The following is an 18,217-nucleotide window of genomic DNA, read 5'->3' on the forward strand; positions in this document are numbered from 1 at the left end:
CCAGTGGTCGCCGCTTGTAAAATCTCTGGCACAGCGTCACAGCCAGGAGGTTGACACTGGCACACCCGGAGGCCTCATTCCCATCCCCACCGTTGAACTTGTATTTGTGTGTGTGCACACGCGTATGTGGGCACGTGTGTTTAGCTCCGGGTGGGGGTCTCCCCCGTGGAGGTTCCCGTATTCCCCGCCACCGCTGAGGTACTCCGCTGCTCCCCCACTGCCGCGATCTGTCGCGCTGCTCTTTATGGCCCTACCCGCCTCCTTCCCCCACCCTGTGCTTGACCCCTGGCAACCCCTGACCTGGCTTCCAGCTCTGGCACTTTTTCCTAAGGGGAATCACCCAGGGTGTGACCTTTGGGGACTGGCTCCCCGTCAGCACGTGCCCCGGGGAGTCATGCGGGGGGGCTGCGTACGCAGTGAGTCCTTCCTTTTTATTGCCTGTGATGCCCCCGAAGTGGGTCAGCCTGGGAACTGTTTCCCTCTTCTCACGGGTCCACCCGTGTTCTAGCCGCGGGACGTTCACGCGGTGGTAAGAGGCCCACGAGTCCTGTTCCGTGAGCACCTGGCTCTCACCATTGCCGGGTCGCGCCCCAGCCACGTGACCCGCTGTGCGTGCTCCGCGCCCCTGGAGCTGCGTCAGCGCTGCCGCTTCCTGGTTTTCGTCATCCTCCCTCAGAGACGTGGAGGTTTATTAGTTCTGTCCAAGCATCGCTTCTCCTGACCCACGTCTGTCCCTGGGGCCCTGCTGCGCTGCCCCCCGCACCCTCGACAGCCCACCCCTGCCTTCCTTTCCATAGTTAGATGTCGTCCTGGAGACCAACCTGGCCACGATCCGTGTGTTGGAAAGTGTGCAGAAGAAGCTTTCCCGGATGGCGCCTGAGGACCAGGAGAAGTTCCGGCTGGATGACTGTCTGGGGGGCACGTCGGAGGTGATCCAGCGCCGTGCCATCCACCGTATTTATGGGGACAAGGCTCCAGAGATCATCGAGAGCCTCAAGAAGAACCCTGTCACTGCTGTCCCTGTCGTCCTGAAAAGGTGCCCTCCCGATTCTGGCTGTCCCACCTGCTCTGCAAGCAGGTTCCCTGGAGCCCATTAGTGCTCTTTGTCCCCAGTGTGATGGGGTGGGGGGGGGGAGGAGCGGGGCCCCAGGCTGGCTTACTGTGGTTTCCAGCCTTTTCTTCATTTCCCCGTTCTACTCTTGAGAGAAAAGCACAACTGGGAATAATTGTGTCCTTCTAGAACTTTCCACCATGCACATAATCATCAAAACGAGAAAAGGAGCTATTTTAAAGCACAAATAGGATTGTCCTATGGCAGCGCTTGCCTTTTACATGCTAGTACATTTTGGAAAACTTTCTGACCTGGTGAACAGGTATTAATTAAATGGCCGCCCTTGGCCAGATGCTGTGCTCAGCCCTGGGGTTGCAGAGCTGAGCGAGGCTGACAGAGCCCCTTCTCTTGGGGCTTGCAGTCAAGCAAGAGAGCCCAGTAGTTAACCTAGCAACTACCCAGAGTGTGGTCAGGGCCATGGGCCAGGACAGGGAGGAGGTGCTGGGGCAGTGATATTTGAAAAACCATAAAAGCAGCCACATTGCTTCTACAGAGCCCATGCTCCCCACCTTCCTCTTTTGTTCAGCACAGAACCCACTGCCCAGGCCAGGGGCTGGCTGTCCCGAGTTAGGAACGCACCCGGCTGGATCTGTGGGTGGCTGCCAGGCTGCCCGCGCAGGGGTGACGGGTGGGTGCCCCTGGTTGTCCCCATGCTGAGCCCCTCTGACCCCACAGGCTGAAGGCCAAGGAGGAGGAGTGGCGGGAGGCCCAGCAGGGCTTCAACAAGATCTGGCGGGAGCAGTACGAGAAGGCATATCTCAAGTCCCTGGACCATCAGGCCGTGAACTTCAAACAGAATGACACCAAGGCCCTCCGCTCCAAGAGCTTGCTCAATGAGATCGAGAGTGTCTACGACGAGGTGAGGCCCTCTGCCCAGGTCTGAGCCAGCAAGTGGTCCTGGCCCTCCGCTCCCGGCCCTTCTGGTCTCAGGCAGGTGGCTGGGTCTCGGTGCCTCTGTTTCCCCAGCGTCACCCTGGCTTCGTAGGGCTGGAATGGATGCTTCTGTGGCACTCAGCCTAGAGCTAGTCCGGGGGGGGGGGGGGTTGGATTGTAGCGGTTCTGCCATTGCTGGCAAAGGGCTCTCCCCTCCCCTCCTTCCCTCCCCTCTCCTCCTTCCCTCCCCTTCCCTCCCCTTCCCTCCTTCCCTCCCCTTCCCTCCTTCCCTCCCCTTCCCTCCTTCCCTCCCCTTCCCTCCTTCCTTACCCACTGGGCCTTGCTCGACCTTCCTTCAGGCAAATGGTAACAGCAGCTTTCCTTTGCTGCCAGCTGTGTGCCAGGCACAGGTAGACCCTAAGAAGGAACGTTCCATAGAATTTGTACAGACTTTATGATGCAGTACCATTATCTTCCTGGTCTTAACAGTGAGGAAACTGAGGCACGAGAGGTGGCCACTTGCCAAAGCCAGCCACAGGAGTCCGGGCCCTAGGGCTCCGCCTCTAGCCGCTGCCCTGTGCCTTTTTGCCTGCTTTGGTCCATTCAGGCTCATGGGGCCTGCACCACAGAACTGAGGCAGGGCTGAGCTCCAGGCTTTGAGGATTTAGGCATCAAAAAAACTCGTGCAGGGAGTAAGTGACTTGGCGAGAGCCTGTGATCGAAGCCCCTTCTGTCCTGCCTGCCTCCCCTGGGCCACCTTGGCCCTGTAGGGCCCACCTGCAGGTCATCTGGTCTCCTTGCTCTGATCCTTGAGTGGGTCCTTAAGGCCTGAGAACACCGCCTCCCCCCCCACCCCCCCGCCCCAGCAGGGCCCACGGTTCATTATCAGAATGAGAATTGACGAGGTGACACGTGAGATGAACCTCAGTCACCACAGAGTTCCTTCGCTCTTTCCCTGGGGGCTGAGGGAAAAGGAGCCCAGCGCTCTGTGTGGGACCCGAGGTTGGCCCACCAGCCTGGCAGGCTCCGCATGTGCGGGCCCTTCGTGTGTAGGGAGGTCGGCCCCTCGCTGCATTGTGGCTTAGTAGAGACCAGTTCTGTATTCCACACGTGGAGCTTGTGCGGAGAAAAGGAGTTAAAAAGATTTTCCAGGGCATCTGGGGCACAGATACGAGAGGGACTCCAAAAGCAGCAGGAGGAAGGAGGTCACATCAGAGCCGGGAGACGGGCTGAGTGTCCCCACCACCCGTGTGCCAGCTCCCAGGACTCCCGCCGGCACGGAGGGAAGGAGAGCTCGGGCTGCTGCACAGTTCAGTGTCGCTAAGGGAGCCTGACCTCTGGTGGACACATGGGGCGCCCACCCCAGAAAGCCACGGTCCTGGGCCTACCCGTTTTCTGTTGGTCACTTGCTCTGTGGTGGTTCAGGGAGCCTCTTCAGTGCTACACCCTGGACTGCTCACCCAGAGGTGAGGATCCGTGCTCACTTTTTCCTTTTTTTTTAATTTTTTTTATTTTTTAACATCTTTATTTATTTTTGAGAGAGAGAGTGGGTGTGTGCGCCTGTGGGGGAGGGGCAGAGAGAGAGGGAGACACAGAATCCGAAGCAGGCTCCAGGCTCTGAGCTGTCAGCACAGATCCCGGTGTGGGGCTCGAACCCATGAATCACACGATCATGACCTGAGCTGGAGTCGGATGCCTAACTGACTGAGCCACTCAAGCCACCCCCAGGCTCACTTTTTCTGAAAGCCTGGGTTCATCAGCCTTGGGGCTGGGGCTGGGGCTGGGTGCTGCCCAGGAGAGCGCGTCGTTGGGGGCTGACATCGGCAGGCAGCTCGAGGCAGTCTGGACAAAGTGTGACCATCTTCAGGTTTGCAGGAAGAAAAGTCGTTAGCTGGATAAAGACTGAGGGAAGGAGTGAGCCCAGGGCTTTGGTTTTCCAGGGCAAAAGAGCAGAGGGGCACGTTCAAAGGTCCTGCGCACAGCAGGAGCTCAGCACCCCTGAGCAACGAAAGAGGCTGGGTGGGGCGGGTGCCATAGGACCATGTGCCAGGGATCGGGGTCCTGTCATGAGCAGTGCAGCAAGGCCCAGAGTGATGTGATAGGACTGACCGCACTCCTATAGGTCAAGTCACTCTGGACCCAGAGAGGACAGTGGTTGGAGCGGGCTGCTGAATGGGACGGGGCAGGCAGGAGGTGTGGGCTGCACCCAGACCAGAGCGTGATGCCGTTAGAGCCCGGTGGCCCCGGGTGCCCCATCTCAGACACCCCAGCTGGTCACTTCCTGCCTGATGGCCCCCTTGTGCCCCAGCACCAGGAGCAGCACTCGGAGGGCCGTAGCGCCCCCTCCAGCGAGCCGCACCTCATCTTCGTGTACGAGGACAGGCAGATCCTCGAGGACGCCGCCGCCCTCATCAGCTACTACGTGAAGCGGCAGCCGGCCATCCAGAAGGAGGACCAGGGCACCATCCACCAGCTGGTGCACCAGTTCGTGCCCAGCCTCTTCTTCTCCCAGCAGCTGGACCTGGGGGCGTCCGAGGACTCCGCCGACGAGGGCCGGGGCAGCCCCCAGGGGCAGAGCGCGGAGCCTGGTGACCGGAAGAAGCCGGCGCCCGGGCCGCAGAGCAGTCCCCCGGAGGAGAAGGGGGCCGCGGGCGAGACGCCCGCCACCGAGCAGGCGCCACAGCGGCACAAGCCTCTGGACGACGTGTACAGCCTCTTCTTCGCCAACAACAACTGGTACTTCTTCCTGCGCCTGCACCAGACCCTGTGCTCCCGGCTGCTCAAGATCTACCGCCAGGCGCAGAAGCAGCTGCTGGAGTATCGGACGGAGAAGGAGAGGGAGAAGGTGCTGTGTGAGGGCCGCCGGGAGAAGGGCAACGACCCCGCCATGGAGCTGCGGCTGAAGCAGCCAAGTAAGCTCCGGGGTCCCCGGGGTGGCACGCGGGTGCTGGCGGCCACCAGCCGGGCGGGGGGGGGGGGGGGGGGGGGTGGCGCCAGGCTGCCAGTCGGATGCGTCCCGGCACCTTGGGCCGGTGTTAGGGAGCCGGTGGCCGGAGGCGAGGGCCCCACGCGTGTCTGGCCCCCGGTGACCGCGGCCCCCGCGCCCCCAGGCGAGGTGGAGCTGGAGGAGTACTACCCCGCCTTCCTGGACATGGTGCGGAGCCTGCTGGAGGGCAGCATCGACCCCACGCAGTACGAGGACACCCTGCGCGAGATGTTCACCATCCACGCCTACGTGGGCTTCACCATGGACAAGCTGGTGCAGAGCATCGCCAGGCAGGTGAGCGGGCGCGGGCAGGCGGCGACAGGGACGGTGCGGCCCCTCCTGGAGAGGCTGCGCGGTCGGCCCGGGGCAGCAGCACCTCTCCTTTGTAGCTTCAGCGGAGTGGAATTCACGGAACACAAAATGCGGTTCAGTGGCATTCAGTGCGCTCACCGTGTCGTGCGGCCACCGCGTGCCCCTCCCCCGGTCCCTGGCCACCGCCAGTCTGCCTTCTGTCCCTGCGGATCTGCCTGCTCTGGGCGTTTCGTGTAAATGGAATCCCACGCCGTGGCCTTTTGTGTCTGGCTTCTCTCAAACTCCGTATGGTGTTTTCCAGGTTCAGCCACGTTGTGATGTGTGTCATTGCTTCGCTCCCTCGTGTGGCTGCCTCCCGTCGTGTGGATGGACCGTACTCGTCCGTCCACGCATCTGGGGGTGGCCACTTTGCTCGTTGCCACGTTTTGGCGATTGTGAACAGTGCTGTGAACACGGGTGTACAAGGATTCGTTTGACTCCTCGGTGACAGATCTTTTTTTTTGTTTGTTTATTTTTGAGAGAGAGACAGAGCGTGAGGGGGGAGGGACAGAGAGAGAGGGAGACACAGAATCCGAAGTAGGCTCCAGGCTCCGAGCTGTCAGCACAGAGCCCGACATGGGGCTCAAACTCACGGACCGTGAGATCATGACCTGAGCTGAAGTTGGACACTCAACCGACTGAGCCCCCCGGGTGCCCGACAGACCTTTCTTAAAGGTAATTTGGCAACACGTAAAGAACCATAGCCCAGGGACACCGGCGGGGGCGGGGCAGCCAGTTAAGTGTCCCACCCTTGGTATCGGCTCAGGTCATGATCTCATGGTTTGTGGGTTTGAACCTTCCTGGGATTCTGTCTCTCTCCCTCTCTCTGCAACCTCTCCTGCTCACTCTTTCTCTCTCTTAAAATAGATAAACTCTAAAAAAATCAGTTAATTTAAAAAAAAAAAATTGTAGCCCACTTCTGGAGGGAGAATATCGGGGACATTTATTAGCATCGCTTGTAAGAGCAAAAGTCACCCAGAGCTGAGTGTCACCAAGAGAGAACAGTCATGCTAATAATATGCACAGCAGTACCCCAGATGAGTCAGATGTGGTCTTGGGACGCTAGTCCTGCTTAGTTACACCAGAACAGTTGTCGTTCATCCTGACTTTGTTTCCTACTTATCGAGTAAGGCTGTTTGCTGTAAAGCCGCAGAGAAGCCGAGGAAAGTAGTGTCCCAACTCTGCTGCCCAGATACAGTTGCTAGAAACGGCATTTCCTTTCCTGCCAAAGTAGAACACGCACAGAAGCGTGCCCAGATCCCACGCGTGCGGCTCAGTGGGTGGTCACGAACAGCCCCAGCGCTGCCTTCTTTCAGCGCCCCCCCCCCCCCACCTGCGGGCACCCACGCCCCTGGTTTTGAGGTTTGTGTCTGTGTGCATCTGGCCACACCCCGCCAGTGTGATTCTGTGACATTCCTCGGCCGAGATGCCTAAGCTCCCTTCCGCCTCTGCCTGGGAAGGACGGTGGGAATGAGCCCCTGTTTAGACCTTCGAAGTTGCCATCTGTTCATTTCCACCACTCCCCCCGGCCCGGGGTGGGGCGCAGGCAGGCTGCCCGGGGTGCACGGAGTCCTTCCTGGGGCTCAGGATCGGTGGCCTCTCCACCCTCGCGGGCCAAACGGTGGTGACTGTTGTGGCTTATGTTGCATTTCCCTGAAGGTTCGTGGGGTGGGGCCTTTGCGTCCCTCTGTGGCCGTGCAGACGTCCTGGCTTGAGGGCCCTGTCTGTGCCGTTTGGCCCTTCCCCGTGGAGCCCACCTTTTCCCCCACTGATGAGCGGGGGGCTTTGCGTCTTCTAGGTGGCTGCTGGGACGCATCACCACAGACACCCGTGCTCTGAGACCCTAACTAACCCTTTTGGTTTTGGCCACCTCCCCGTTTCCCTCTGCGTGCCGGGCTGGGTCTTTGTCCTTTCCTGGCTCTCTCTCTGGTCGTGACCTCTGTAGACGCGTGTAGAGGAAGCAAGCACCCAGGGCCCTGTGCACAGCTCTGGGCGACAGGGATGCCAGGGATGTTACAGGGCTGGGTGCGCGTCCCCAGGGTGAGCGTCCCGCCTGCCCCCAGCAGGCCACAGCTCTGGGGACAGTAGCCTTGACTTTAGCACCTAGAGGTTGGACCAGACCAGATACTCTGATTAATGTTTAATTATCCTTTCCACAAACGTCTCCTGTGGAACTCCTCTCCGTTTTGGTTACCAGCAGCCAACGTTCACTGGGAACTTGTCACGTGACAGGCATCGTGTGAGACTTCAGTGCGTCCACACGGTGTCTTTATTCAACAAAGCAGCACGTGGGGAAGACTCCCGAACCCCGAGCCTGTAGCAGCCTGTCCGGACCGCAGCTGGTGCCCTGAGGCCCCGGCTCACCTGCGCGGTCCGACCTGCCGCCCGGCCGCGTCCCTTACCCACCTTCTCCTAAACCTCAAGGTTTCAAGTGTGTTTATAGCGGTTCAAAGAACTAATTGTGTTTATAGCAGAACGCTCAGGGAGACGTGACTTGCCACTGTGGCACCTTTAATTACCGTCCCCACTCTGGCACCTTTTCTTCTGTGTTTTTTTTCTGTGTGTTTCTCGTGCCCCGGCAGGGCTCGTGGGTCTGGGCCGGGCTGCCCCTGGCCTTCACGCCCAGCCTCGTGCGCTTTGCCGGCGTCCTCTCCGGGTGAGGCGGGGGCTGGGGTTCCAGCCGCACCCCTCCCCGCTCCTGGGGGCACGCGCGCCGGGCACCCACTGGCTCTCCCTCCCTGCCAGCTGCACCACCTCGTGAGTGACGACGTCTGCCTGAAGGTGGTGGAGCTCTACCTGAACGAGAAGAAGCGGGGCGCCGCGGGGGGGAACCTGTCCTCCCGCTGTGTCCGTGCCTCCAGGGAGACCAGCTACCAGTGGAAGGCCGAACGGTGCATGGCTGACGAGAACTGCTTCAAGGTGAGGGGCTCACGCGAGGCTGGGGCCGCGAGGAGGGCACCCGCAGCGGGGGAGGACGGGCCGCGTCGCTGCGGCCCGAGAGCCGGGCTGGGCCTGGGCCCTCGCTCGGCCGCCCGCCTGCCTGATCCCACACGCTTCTGCCGTTCGGCCCCTGGAGGCTGGGGAAGGCCATCACCGATGACCTCGCAGGCCTCGTTCTGGGCTCTTCCGTGGCGTCGGGCTGTTCACCCTCCTTCTTCCCCAGGTCATGTTCCTGCAGCGCACAGGGCAGGTGGTCATGACCATCGAGCTTCTGGACACCGAGGAGGCCCAGACGGAGGACCCCGTGGAGGTCCAGGTAAGAGCCGTGGCCCCCCCGCCTCCACCCCCCGCGAGCCCTGTGCACACGCTGGCCGAGCACAGGCTGCGGAAGGCCCACCCGGAGAAGCCCCACCGCGCGGCCTGAACGCTGTCCTTGGAAGCCTCGGAGTCGTCGGGAGCCGGTCCTCCCCCGAAACCCTGCTCCTGGCTCTTCCACCTGCTGCAGATACCGTGGCCGGTCCCCCTTGGGCCCGCGGCCCACGTGCTCGCTCGCTCCCAAGCACGAGGGCCGGAGAGCTGGATCCCGGTCCCCGACCCGAGGAGAGATCCCCGGGCCCGCACTCTGAGCTGCACGTGGCGCCTCCTTCACCAGCACCACGGCCGGCGGGGGGAGGGGGAAAGCATCCTCACAGCACCCCGCCCTGCACGCTTCAGGCCTCCCCGCAGGGCGGGGACTGCACACCCGGCCCCTTCCAGAAGCTGCCTCCAGAAGGCCTGAGTCCGGAGGAGCCTCTGGCTCTCACAGGGTGGGAGCAGATAAAGGGTCACTTGGACACTGCAGGCCGTGCCCACCCCCGACCTGTGGCCCCTGCTCACCCCCTTGCCCTGCTGCTCGTGTCTTGATGTCGTTCCTGCTCCCCAGACCGCCCTGTCCTCTGCGTGAGGGCCCCGTTACCCGTGTGCGCTTGCCACATGACGGATACGGCGGGGATATTACCGGGCAGGGATTTACCCACGTAAGCGTGAGATGCCACGAGCGTCTAATTCCTGGCTCTACACGAGTGCTTTATCCACAGCTGCCGTCTGGCGCTTTCCGTCACGCGTCAGGCTCCCCGGGAGCTGCCCTCCTCCCAAAGCTTTGCGGGGCGGGAACGAAGTCCCTGAGCGCCCCTGAGCTCCGGGTGTCCGGTGACAGAGGTCTGTGCCTCCAGTGACACGGGCCCGCCTCCCTCTCCCCGCAGCACCTGGCTCGGTACGTGGAGCAGTACGTGGGGACCGAGGGGGCGTCCGGCTCGCCCACCGAGGGCTTCCTCCTGAAGCCCGTGTTCCTGCAGAGGTGAGAGGCCCTCCGGACGCGGTTCCCTCCCGCGGGCCCCGGGCAGCCCCTCCCGCCGCCATCAGCACCAGGGCCCGACCGGCTTTTACTTTTCACCGCACGGAAGGGTTCGGGGGGGGGGGGGGGGGGGGGGGCGTGTGTGGCTTTCGTCGCTTCAGTTTGCCTCTCTCCGACCCCTGGGAGGTCGGCGTCTCCCGATGCCTGCGGGTCGTGAGGGGCTCCCAGCCTGCGCGTCCTCCTCTCGCCTCCAGGAACCTCAAGAAGTTCCGCAGGTGGCAGTGTGAGCAGGTGCGCGCCCTGCGCGGCGAGGCCAAGACCTCCTGGAAGCGGCTGGTCGGGGTGGAGAGCGCCTGCAACGTGGACTGCCGCTTCAAGCTCAGCACCCACAAGATGATGTTCATCGTCAACTCCGAGGACTACATGTACCGCCGCGGGACCCTCTGCCGGGCCAAGCAGGTGCCCCCTCCGCCCCCGCCCACGGCCGGGGACCCTGGGGCGCGGCCCGTGGCCGTGCGGGGGGTGCCGGGGCCCCCGAGACCCGGCCCGCGGCTGACCGCCCCCCCCCACCCCCCACCCCCTCGCGCAGGTGCAGCCCCTGGTTCTGCTGCGGCACCACCGGCACTTCGAGGAGTGGCACGGCCGCTGGCTGGAGGACAACGTGACGGTGGAGGCGGCCGGCCTGGTGCAGGACTGGCTGATGGGCGAGGAGGACGAGGACATGGTGCCCTGCAAGACGCTGTGTGAGACGGCGCACGTGCACGGCCTGCCCGTGACCCGCTACCGAGTGCAGTACAGCCGCCGCCCCGCCTCCCCCTGACTCGCCGCGTGGGCGCCGTGACCCCGCGGCTCGGCGCGGCCACTCCCTCGGCCCGGGTGTCCCTCGGGGGCGCTCTGATCAACGACCTGAGGGGGCCGAGCGTCCCTCAGCCTTGCTGCTACAGGCCACGAGCTCCGGAGAAGGGCGGGGTTGTGCTAGCTCGTGGCCCCGAGCTGCCGTCCCTCTGGCTCCCCTGCTTCCTTGGGGCCCGTTCTGTGCCAAACCCGAACCCTTCCTGCACCCGAACTCTGGGGGCTCAGTCCCTGCTGGAAGGGGGAGGATCGACACGCCGGCCAGGGAGCGAGTGATTGCGCTCATGCACCTGCTGGACCGCCTTCCATCACACGTGCCAAATCCCCGGGCGGGGGGGCACCTCCGGTCCTTTGTCCCTACGGCGTCTGGGAGAGTCAGCGATGAACCGTGCTGGGCGTGTTGGGGGGGGGAGGGAGTCGGCGTTCAGGACACCCCAGCATCGAAGGAGTTGGGCCTGGGCGGACCTGCTTGAAAAGCATGTCCTTCCTGAATGGTTCTGAGAACTTCTGGAAACTTCCTAAGCTGGGCCGTGCCTGCATCTGATAGTTTGGGCACGGGCTCGGCCCGGCTGAGGCTTGGGGTCCTTGGTCACTCTGAGACCAGGAAGAGCCCTTTCGGCCAAACCGTTGAGATCCTGCTTTGACGTCAAGATGCGGAGTGGGCAGGCGGCACCAGAACTGTCTGGAAGAACCCAGTCTGGAAAAAATGAGACTCCAGACCCTGTGTTGTCCTGGTGGCCACACTGCGGGCTCTTGAGGGGAGGGGCTCAGCCTGCAACTCCCGCCGGGCTCACGTGGCCCCACACCTGGGGTGCGGTCGTGTACCTAGGATGGCCCTTCTAGAAATATATATATGCACACACGTATTTATTCATAAGCTCTCTTAGTGGTTGTAACTTACGCAGTCAGCCGCGTCCCACCGTTTCTTGGGCAGTAGAGCCCTCGTGGAATTCTGCAGTTGTGCCCTTAACGCTGCCGCCCTACCTGCGGCCACCTCCGGGAGAGGGTGTGGGCGCGAGGGGCTGAGGCAGCCGTCCCGCAGAGGCGTCCGAGGCCTTCTGGGCCGCGAATGCTGAGCGGTTCGGGCTGGGGACCAGCTCTTTAAAATCCTTGCACCGTGAGGGGCCCTGGCCGGGCTCCCGGCACCATCAGAGTGGGATCAACCAACGGGGGCCCGGAACCGCCTCCTTGCGGCCTCGTTTCTGCCCGGCGGCAGCCCTCACCCCCTAAACCTGCGCTGTGCCAAATCCGCCGTTCTGGGAAGTGGAGATGTGTTTCTAGAAGTTTCTAGAAGTTACCTGTGGAACTCAAGGTTTGCAAAGCCTCTGACTCGGGGCCTGGGCGAGTCCAAGGCCGGTGTGTCTGCCCAGGGTCTCCCAGCCCGTGTTTGCTCGAGTGTGCCAGGCACTTTGTCCACATCCTTGTTTTTTGTAAGAAGGGAACTTTCGGAATTCCTGAACCAGACCCTCTCGGCAGCCATCCTCCCCGGGAGCCCGCGGCCCCTTCCGTGCCTCCGCGTGGGCCTGGGGTGCGGGCCAGACCCCACCGAGCCCCACCCTGCATGCTTCTAGGGAGCGTCTCTTCTGTTTCTGAAGAATTTCTCTTCTGGGGCTTGTACTTCCTTTGCAGCTGTTTTGAATGTAGTTTTCCTTTTCTATTTATTTGCACATTAAAGTTAAATATTAAATATTGACCTAAATCTGTGAGACGCCCTCAGTCATTTCTTGTCAGTGAACCCACAGGGGGCGTCTGCACCTGTGCTCCAGTGGTTCCCAAACACCAAGTGCGGAACCCTCCCCGACACCGCCTCCGCAGGAAGGTCCTGATCCGCGCCCCCCGCCCCCTCCCCGTGGGTGTCTCCCCGCCCTGAGTTTTCTGGAACGTTCGTTCCCAACTCAGTTTTCGTAGTCAGTAGAAAGGAGAGGTGTTGCCTTCAGCGTGGTGCGGGGGAAACCTAATTTAAAGACAGTGGTGTTCGCGCTGAGCTTCCTCCACCGGCCCGGCGAGCCAGCGAGGGGTGTTTCCCCTCCCCTCCCCCTCAGTGCCCACCGCCAGGCCTCACCTCTCAGTTCCGAGCTAAGTCCTCGCTGCCCACCTGACCAGTCCTCTCCCAGGTGGTGTCCCCGGCCTCCCCGAGTGGCCATTGGTACCTTCCAGGGGCCCCCTCTGCCCATGGGTACCCCCCACGCACATCAACGCCCCTGGTGCTGCACGACTCCCCCTCCAGAGAGCCAGGGCTCCCGGGGAGTTGGGTGAGCGAGGCTTGTTACTGTCCCAGATTCCTCCTGCCTCGAGCCCAGAATCCAGGGCCCTCTGTGCCCATAGACCGGCCATCCGGTCAGAAGCTCTGGGAGGGGCGTCCTGACGGGGGGAGGGGGGGGGGCAGGTCCTGGGGTGCAAGCCGTGGCATCTTCCGGGCCGGGCACCCGGCCCCAGGAGTGGGAGGGGCCTCTGGCTGTGATCAGGCTCCCGAAGGAGAAAGCGGAGAGGGTCTTCTGCTGGCCCCGTTGGGAAGGGGGCACGACCCGTGCTGATGTGGACGGACCTGACCCTGGGGACACCTACCTAGCCTGCAGCCTGGTGGGGCCCTGGGCAGGGAACCAGCCCACCGTGCCCGGACTCCTCACCCACGGAAGGACCCGTTATTCCAAGCCACTGTGTCCGCAGCAGCTGGTTATGCCACAGTAAGGAACAGCCAGCCCTGTGTCCTAACCACCCTGCACCCCCCTCCCTAAATCCTTCACGTCTGGGGAGTGCTCGTAGGCTGCCCTCCCTTGCCCAGTCGTCGTGGGGGGAGCAGTGGTGGAGGGAGCAGGCGTGTGATGCTTAGGGAGGTGGGGGGCGGGGGTCCGGTGGGGCCTCGTGAACATTTCTTCTCTTATTTATTCTGTCATTAATGAGGTGTTTGTCTCACTGGCTATTTTGCAAGGTCTAAGCAGCACTTTACCCCTGATGTCCTGGCCGAGAAGGAGGCCGATTGTTCTGAAAAGCAAGTTGCTTTTCAGGCGGGCGCCCACCTGCCTCCAAAGCACGACACAAAGAAATCACAATCTGCACGAAGATGGTACCCCGAGAAGCGTCGTATTGGGAGGACCCGAGGCATCTCTTAACTGGTCAGGAGATGCACTGACCTCCAGCTTCCACTAGAGACCGTGAGCCCGGCCAGGACAGGCTCTGGGGGCTCCTGGGGGTCCAGGCGGGGCTGGAGGCTGAAGAAATCCAGGACCAGCTGCCGACTCGGATCTGACTGCTTTTTTCCCCCCACCATTTTAAATCAGTTTCTCATTGTATTAAAATACGCACAAAAGTTAGCCATGGTACGTGTCCAGCTGAGGGGCTTTGGGCCACCAGCCCCACCACCCATCTCCAGGACGCTTCGTCTTCCAAAATGGAACTCTGTCCCCGTTAACCACTGGCTCCCCGTCCTCCTCCCCCAGCCCCTGGCACTCACGCTCCTACTTCCTGTCTCTATGAATCTGACCACTTGAGGGACCTCCTATCAGTGGGATCACGCAGTATTTATGCTTTCGTGCCTGGCTTATCTCACTCGGCATGAGTGACAGTGTCCTCGAGGTCCACCCCCATGGTAGCGTAGCTTGGGTCAGATTTTCCTTCCTTTTTCAAGCTGCTGTTCTGCCTTTTTAAAAATGTTTTTCCGCTGTCAGCGCTGAGCCCGCTTCAGATCCTCTGTCCCCCCGCTTTCTCTGCCCCTCCCCCACTCGTGCACACTCTCAAAAATGAACATTGTTCAAAAATGTTTTTATGGAAAGGGACAGAGGATAGAGAAGATTCCAACAGTACAAAAAAGCACAAGGGGGAAAGTCGGCACCCAAATCCTTCTCCCCAAAGGCAGCTGCCCCCAGCCCCGCCCCCCAACCCCACCCAGAAAGTGCCTCGCCGTGGTAGGTGGTCCTGCACCTTCTGTGTCGGGGGGTGAGGGGGTCTGCCCCCTTCTGCTGGCACCAGGTTTTTCCCGTGATGGGCCTCCCCGCCTCCGTGCTGCTGGGAATACCCCGTAAGGCCACTCACTTCCTGCACATGTGTGCCTGCCTTCGATGTCCAGACACAAACCTCCCCCCTTGGGGGCTCGGCCCTGCCCCAGAGTCGCCCAGCTGCCAGCCCCCAGCCTCCCCCCATACGGGCTCGCTGCTCTGCTCCTGCAGGGCCACTGGGGGTCCTCATCCGGGTTTCCCTGCGCCCTGAGAGTGACACGGGTCATGAGTTGCCAAGAGACGTAGGCATGGGGCTGAATTTGTCACCGGTACCGGTGGGAAAAGCTTGGAAATGGAAGAGACTCCTGGCTGAGACCCTGTCCCAGGGGGAGCTCTCCAGGCCTCGGTCCCCCCAACCCTCCCCGGGCTGGGGGGCAGGGACCTCAGCATCTCACCCTCAGCTGCACTGACTCTGTCCAGGACTGCTCAGTCACTTCCTGGTTGGTCCCTGAGACCTCAAGTGTGTGGCTAGATTAAGGCTCGCCACACCAGAACACGGCCACATCGCACTCCTTCTCCCACTCCTAGTTCGTCTCCCTTGACCCCCACCGCCCCTCAGGGTCCCCCTGCTCTCAGACCACACCCCCCTGCCGCCACTGTGGCCCGACCCTGACCACACAGGTCAAGAACCCCCAGTGCGGAGCTCCCCAGGGCACGATGGTCGAGGCCTCTCCCTAGAGGGACATCTGGGGGGGGGGGGGGGGTTGTGTGTAGAAGAGAGGACTACCCTCCCCTCTGAGCCCCTCTGAGTGTCTTCATCTGCACAGTGGGCCCCCATCTCAGTGCAGGGACGTGGAGGGGCCAGAGCGGGGTGGGGGTGGTTGGGGGGTCCTCTCTCCTGGGCTGGCCCGGCCACCACTCTCAGGCTCAGATATGGCCACGACCATCCTCAGGGGCCCCCTGAGGCTGAAGGTGGAGCCAGGACGGGAGCAGAAGGGGCTTCGAGAGCCAGGGATGGGCACCTCCCAGAAGCAGGCACCCCAGGGTAGCACGTGGTCAGCATCGTGGGTCCAGGCTGAGGACCAAGACCCCCTCAGACACCCTCAGCAGACCCCAGACTCACAAGAGTGCCTTCCCCTCTCCGCACCTCACTTGGTGCCCGCCCGCCCAGGGGACAGTGCAGGGGTGTGAGTGAGGCAGCAACAAGCAGGGCAGCCCCCACCGAGGACCTGGGGTGCTTGGAGGAGAGGAGAATCACTTACCTGCTCTGACCTCTGACCTGGGGAGGCAGGGCTCTGGGCCAGCCAGCCACAGACAGGAGGGGAGGGGTGGGGGGGCTTCGGGAAGGGCCAAGAGCCCTCAACTGGGGATGCGACCCAGAGGGCCGTCGTGGGAACGGTGGCTGCAGATGTGACTAGACGGCGGGAAGCGGCCACTTGGCCCACAGAGGCTTTCTGGGCCCAACGGGTGCTGAGGGGGCGGGGACTGCAGCCTGGAGCCTCCTCCCCCGTCCCGCCGGCCCAGCGCCTGGACCCCATGAGGCACCTGTGCATCACTGAGTGACCCCAGCCACCGGGACTCCTCGGGCCACGCCGGGAGCCTGCCATGGGCTTGTGGGGGCAGGGGCTGGTTTATCTCACCAGGCCGTGTCCACTCCTCCACTGGCACTCAGGAAGCTGGGGGTGGGGGTCCAGCTGGGCAGGAAGCCCGAGCTCAGCCGGCCGCAGCCCAGAGCAGCCGGTGTCGTCTCGGAGCATGTGCCTACTTCTGCTGCTGTGGCCCCTGGTGCTGGGGTTCAGCCTGGAAGATGGCACTCAGACCCACCTCACTTACGACGAGTTGGGGAGCACGGGGGGAGGTGATGGTGAGTGACCGTGGGCCCCGTCTTGGGACCGGGGGCAGGCCTAGAGTCGATGGGGGGGAAATAGGTGGCGGGTGGGGGTGGAGAGGGGCCTCCAGCCCAGCCCTGGGCCCACACGGGGCCGGGGGCGTCTGCGTCCGGCTCTGACCCACCGAGCTGGGGGCTCCCGAGAGCCGGGGCCTGGACTCCGGCCCCCTCGGGAGCCGCACCACCGGCCGGGCGGTGGGGAGTGGGGGTGGCGGTTAGACTCTCAACGCCTCTCATCCCCTTCCCCCCGCAGCCGACACACCGGGGCCCCCGCCCGGGCCCCGGGAGGGGACCCCTCTCCCGCCCAAACTGCGCAGCTTCCCCGGCCGGCCCTGGGCCAACAGCAGCGACAAGGTGGAGGTCTCGGACGGCTCTCGGGCGCTGCTGCTGGGCTGGGTGCCCACGAGGCTGGTGCCCGCGCTCTACGGGCTGACTCTGCTGGTCGGGCTCCCCGCCAACGGCCTGGCGCTGTGGGTGCTGGCCACACGGGTGCCGCGGCTGCCCTCCACCGTGCTGCTGATGAACCTGGCGGTCGCCGACCTCCTGCTGGCCTTCACGCTGCCCCTGCGCGTCGCCTACCACCTGCGGGACCAGCACTGGCCCTTCGGCGAGGCCGCCTGCCGCCTGAGCACGGCCGGGCTGTACGGCCACATGTACGGCTCCGTGCTCCTGCTGGCCGCCATCAGCCTGGACCGCTACCTTGGCGTGGTGCACCCGCTCCGGGCCCTCACCCTGCGGGGCTGGCGCCTGGCCACCGGGCTCTGCGCCGTGGCCTGGCTGGCGGCCTTCGCCGTGGCGCTGCCCCTGGCGCTGCAGCGGCAGACCTTCCGCCTGCCGCACTCGGACCGCGTGCTGTGCCACGACGTGCTGCCCGTGGGCGCTCAGGCCTCCTACTGGCGGCCCGTCTTCATCTGCCTGGCCGTGCTCGGCTGCTTCCTGCCCGTGCTGGCCATGCTGCTGAGCTACGGGGCCACGCTGTGCACGCTGGCGGCCGGCGGCCGGCGCTACAGGCCCGCGCGGAGGCTGACGGCGCTGGTGCTGGCCTCGGCCGTGGCCTTCTTCGTGCCCAGCAACGCGCTGCTGCTGTTGCACTACTCGGACCCCGGCCCGGACGCCTGGGGGAACCTGTATGCCGCCTACGTGCCCAGCCTGGCGCTCAGCACCCTCAACAGCTGCGTGGACCCCTTCGTCTACTACTACGTGTCTGCCGAGTTCAGGGACAAGGTGCGGGAGGGGCTGCTCTGCTGGGCTCCAGGCGCCTCGACGGCCTCCAGGGAGGGGGGCACCCCAGGCACCGGCACCCGGTCCACCTCGCTCGTGTGATGGCCCCTTGGAAGGTGGGTCAGATGGGGGGGGGCGCGGCACGGGGTCGAACCGGGGTCCCTCCCGGTTCACATGCACCGGGAACCTCTGAAGGTGAGCTTGTTTGGAAATAGTCATCTGGTGGGCCTGGTGTCCTTGCAAGAAGGGGACGGGGTGGGGGGGGTGCCTGGGTGGCTCGGTCGGCTGAGCGGCCGACTCGATTTTGGCTCAGGTCGTGATCCCCGGGTCACGGGATGGAGCCCTGCGTCAGGCTCTACACTGAGTGTGCAGCCTGCTCAAGATTCTCTCTTTCTCTCTCTCTCCCTCTGCCCCTCTCCCCCACTCGCACTTGCTCTCTCTCAAATAAATCAAAATAAAAAATGAAAATAAATAGAAGAGGGAAAAGATACACACAGGGAAGAAGGCCATACAACCACGAGGACAGACACTGGGGGGACGTAGCCACAGCCAAGGAGCCCCACGACCGACAGAGGCCACAGAGGCCGGGACAGCAGCCTGAGTCACTCTCCCGTGGAGCCCCCAGAAGAAGCCAACCCTGGCCACGCCCGCGTCTCAAACTTCTGGCCTCCAGAACCGTCAGAGAATAAAGTTCTACCGTTTTAAGTCACCTGTTTTGTGGTATTTGGCT

The 18,217-nt window shown here is 63.1% G+C and overlaps 2 protein-coding genes across 3 annotated transcripts in view; both read left to right on the top strand.

The window, feature by feature from the left end:
* SIN3B (SIN3 transcription regulator family member B) overlaps nt 1–12,145 on the top strand; it is a 37,493-nt gene extending 25,348 nt beyond the window's left edge. The window contains exons 11-19 of the mRNA XM_042978501.1: nt 798–1,036; nt 1,787–1,970; nt 4,293–4,896; nt 5,095–5,264; nt 8,067–8,240; nt 8,485–8,577; nt 9,503–9,597; nt 9,849–10,053; nt 10,184–12,145. Of these exons, the coding sequence (XP_042834435.1) occupies nt 798–1,036; nt 1,787–1,970; nt 4,293–4,896; nt 5,095–5,264; nt 8,067–8,240; nt 8,485–8,577; nt 9,503–9,597; nt 9,849–10,053; nt 10,184–10,414 (1,995 nt within the window). The 3' untranslated portion in view covers nt 10,415–12,145. The remainder of the gene's footprint in view (nt 1–797; nt 1,037–1,786; nt 1,971–4,292; nt 4,897–5,094; nt 5,265–8,066; nt 8,241–8,484; nt 8,578–9,502; nt 9,598–9,848; nt 10,054–10,183) is intronic.
* Nucleotides 12,146–16,085: 3,940 nt separating this feature from the next.
* F2RL3 (F2R like thrombin or trypsin receptor 3) lies at nt 16,086–18,184 on the top strand. 2 transcript variants are annotated; one of them, XM_042977324.1, is made up of 3 exons: nt 16,086–16,242; nt 16,520–17,490; nt 17,963–18,184. In XM_042977324.1, the coding sequence occupies exons 1-3, from the start codon at nt 16,134–16,136 to the stop codon at nt 18,086–18,088; spliced, it is 1,206 nt and encodes a 401-aa protein (XP_042833258.1). In that variant the 5' UTR covers nt 16,086–16,133; the 3' UTR covers nt 18,089–18,184. The 2 variants fall into 2 exon arrangements, with proteins under 2 accessions (XP_042833258.1, XP_042833259.1); XM_042977325.1 differs by having other exon boundaries at nt 16,111–16,242; nt 16,520–17,603; nt 17,963–18,050.
* Nucleotides 18,185–18,217: the final 33 nt, after the last annotated feature.

Source organism: Panthera tigris, chromosome A2 (genome assembly GCF_018350195.1).
Source record: "Panthera tigris isolate Pti1 chromosome A2, P.tigris_Pti1_mat1.1, whole genome shotgun sequence".
In the NCBI taxonomy this organism is placed as follows: Eukaryota; Metazoa; Chordata; class Mammalia; order Carnivora; family Felidae; genus Panthera; species Panthera tigris.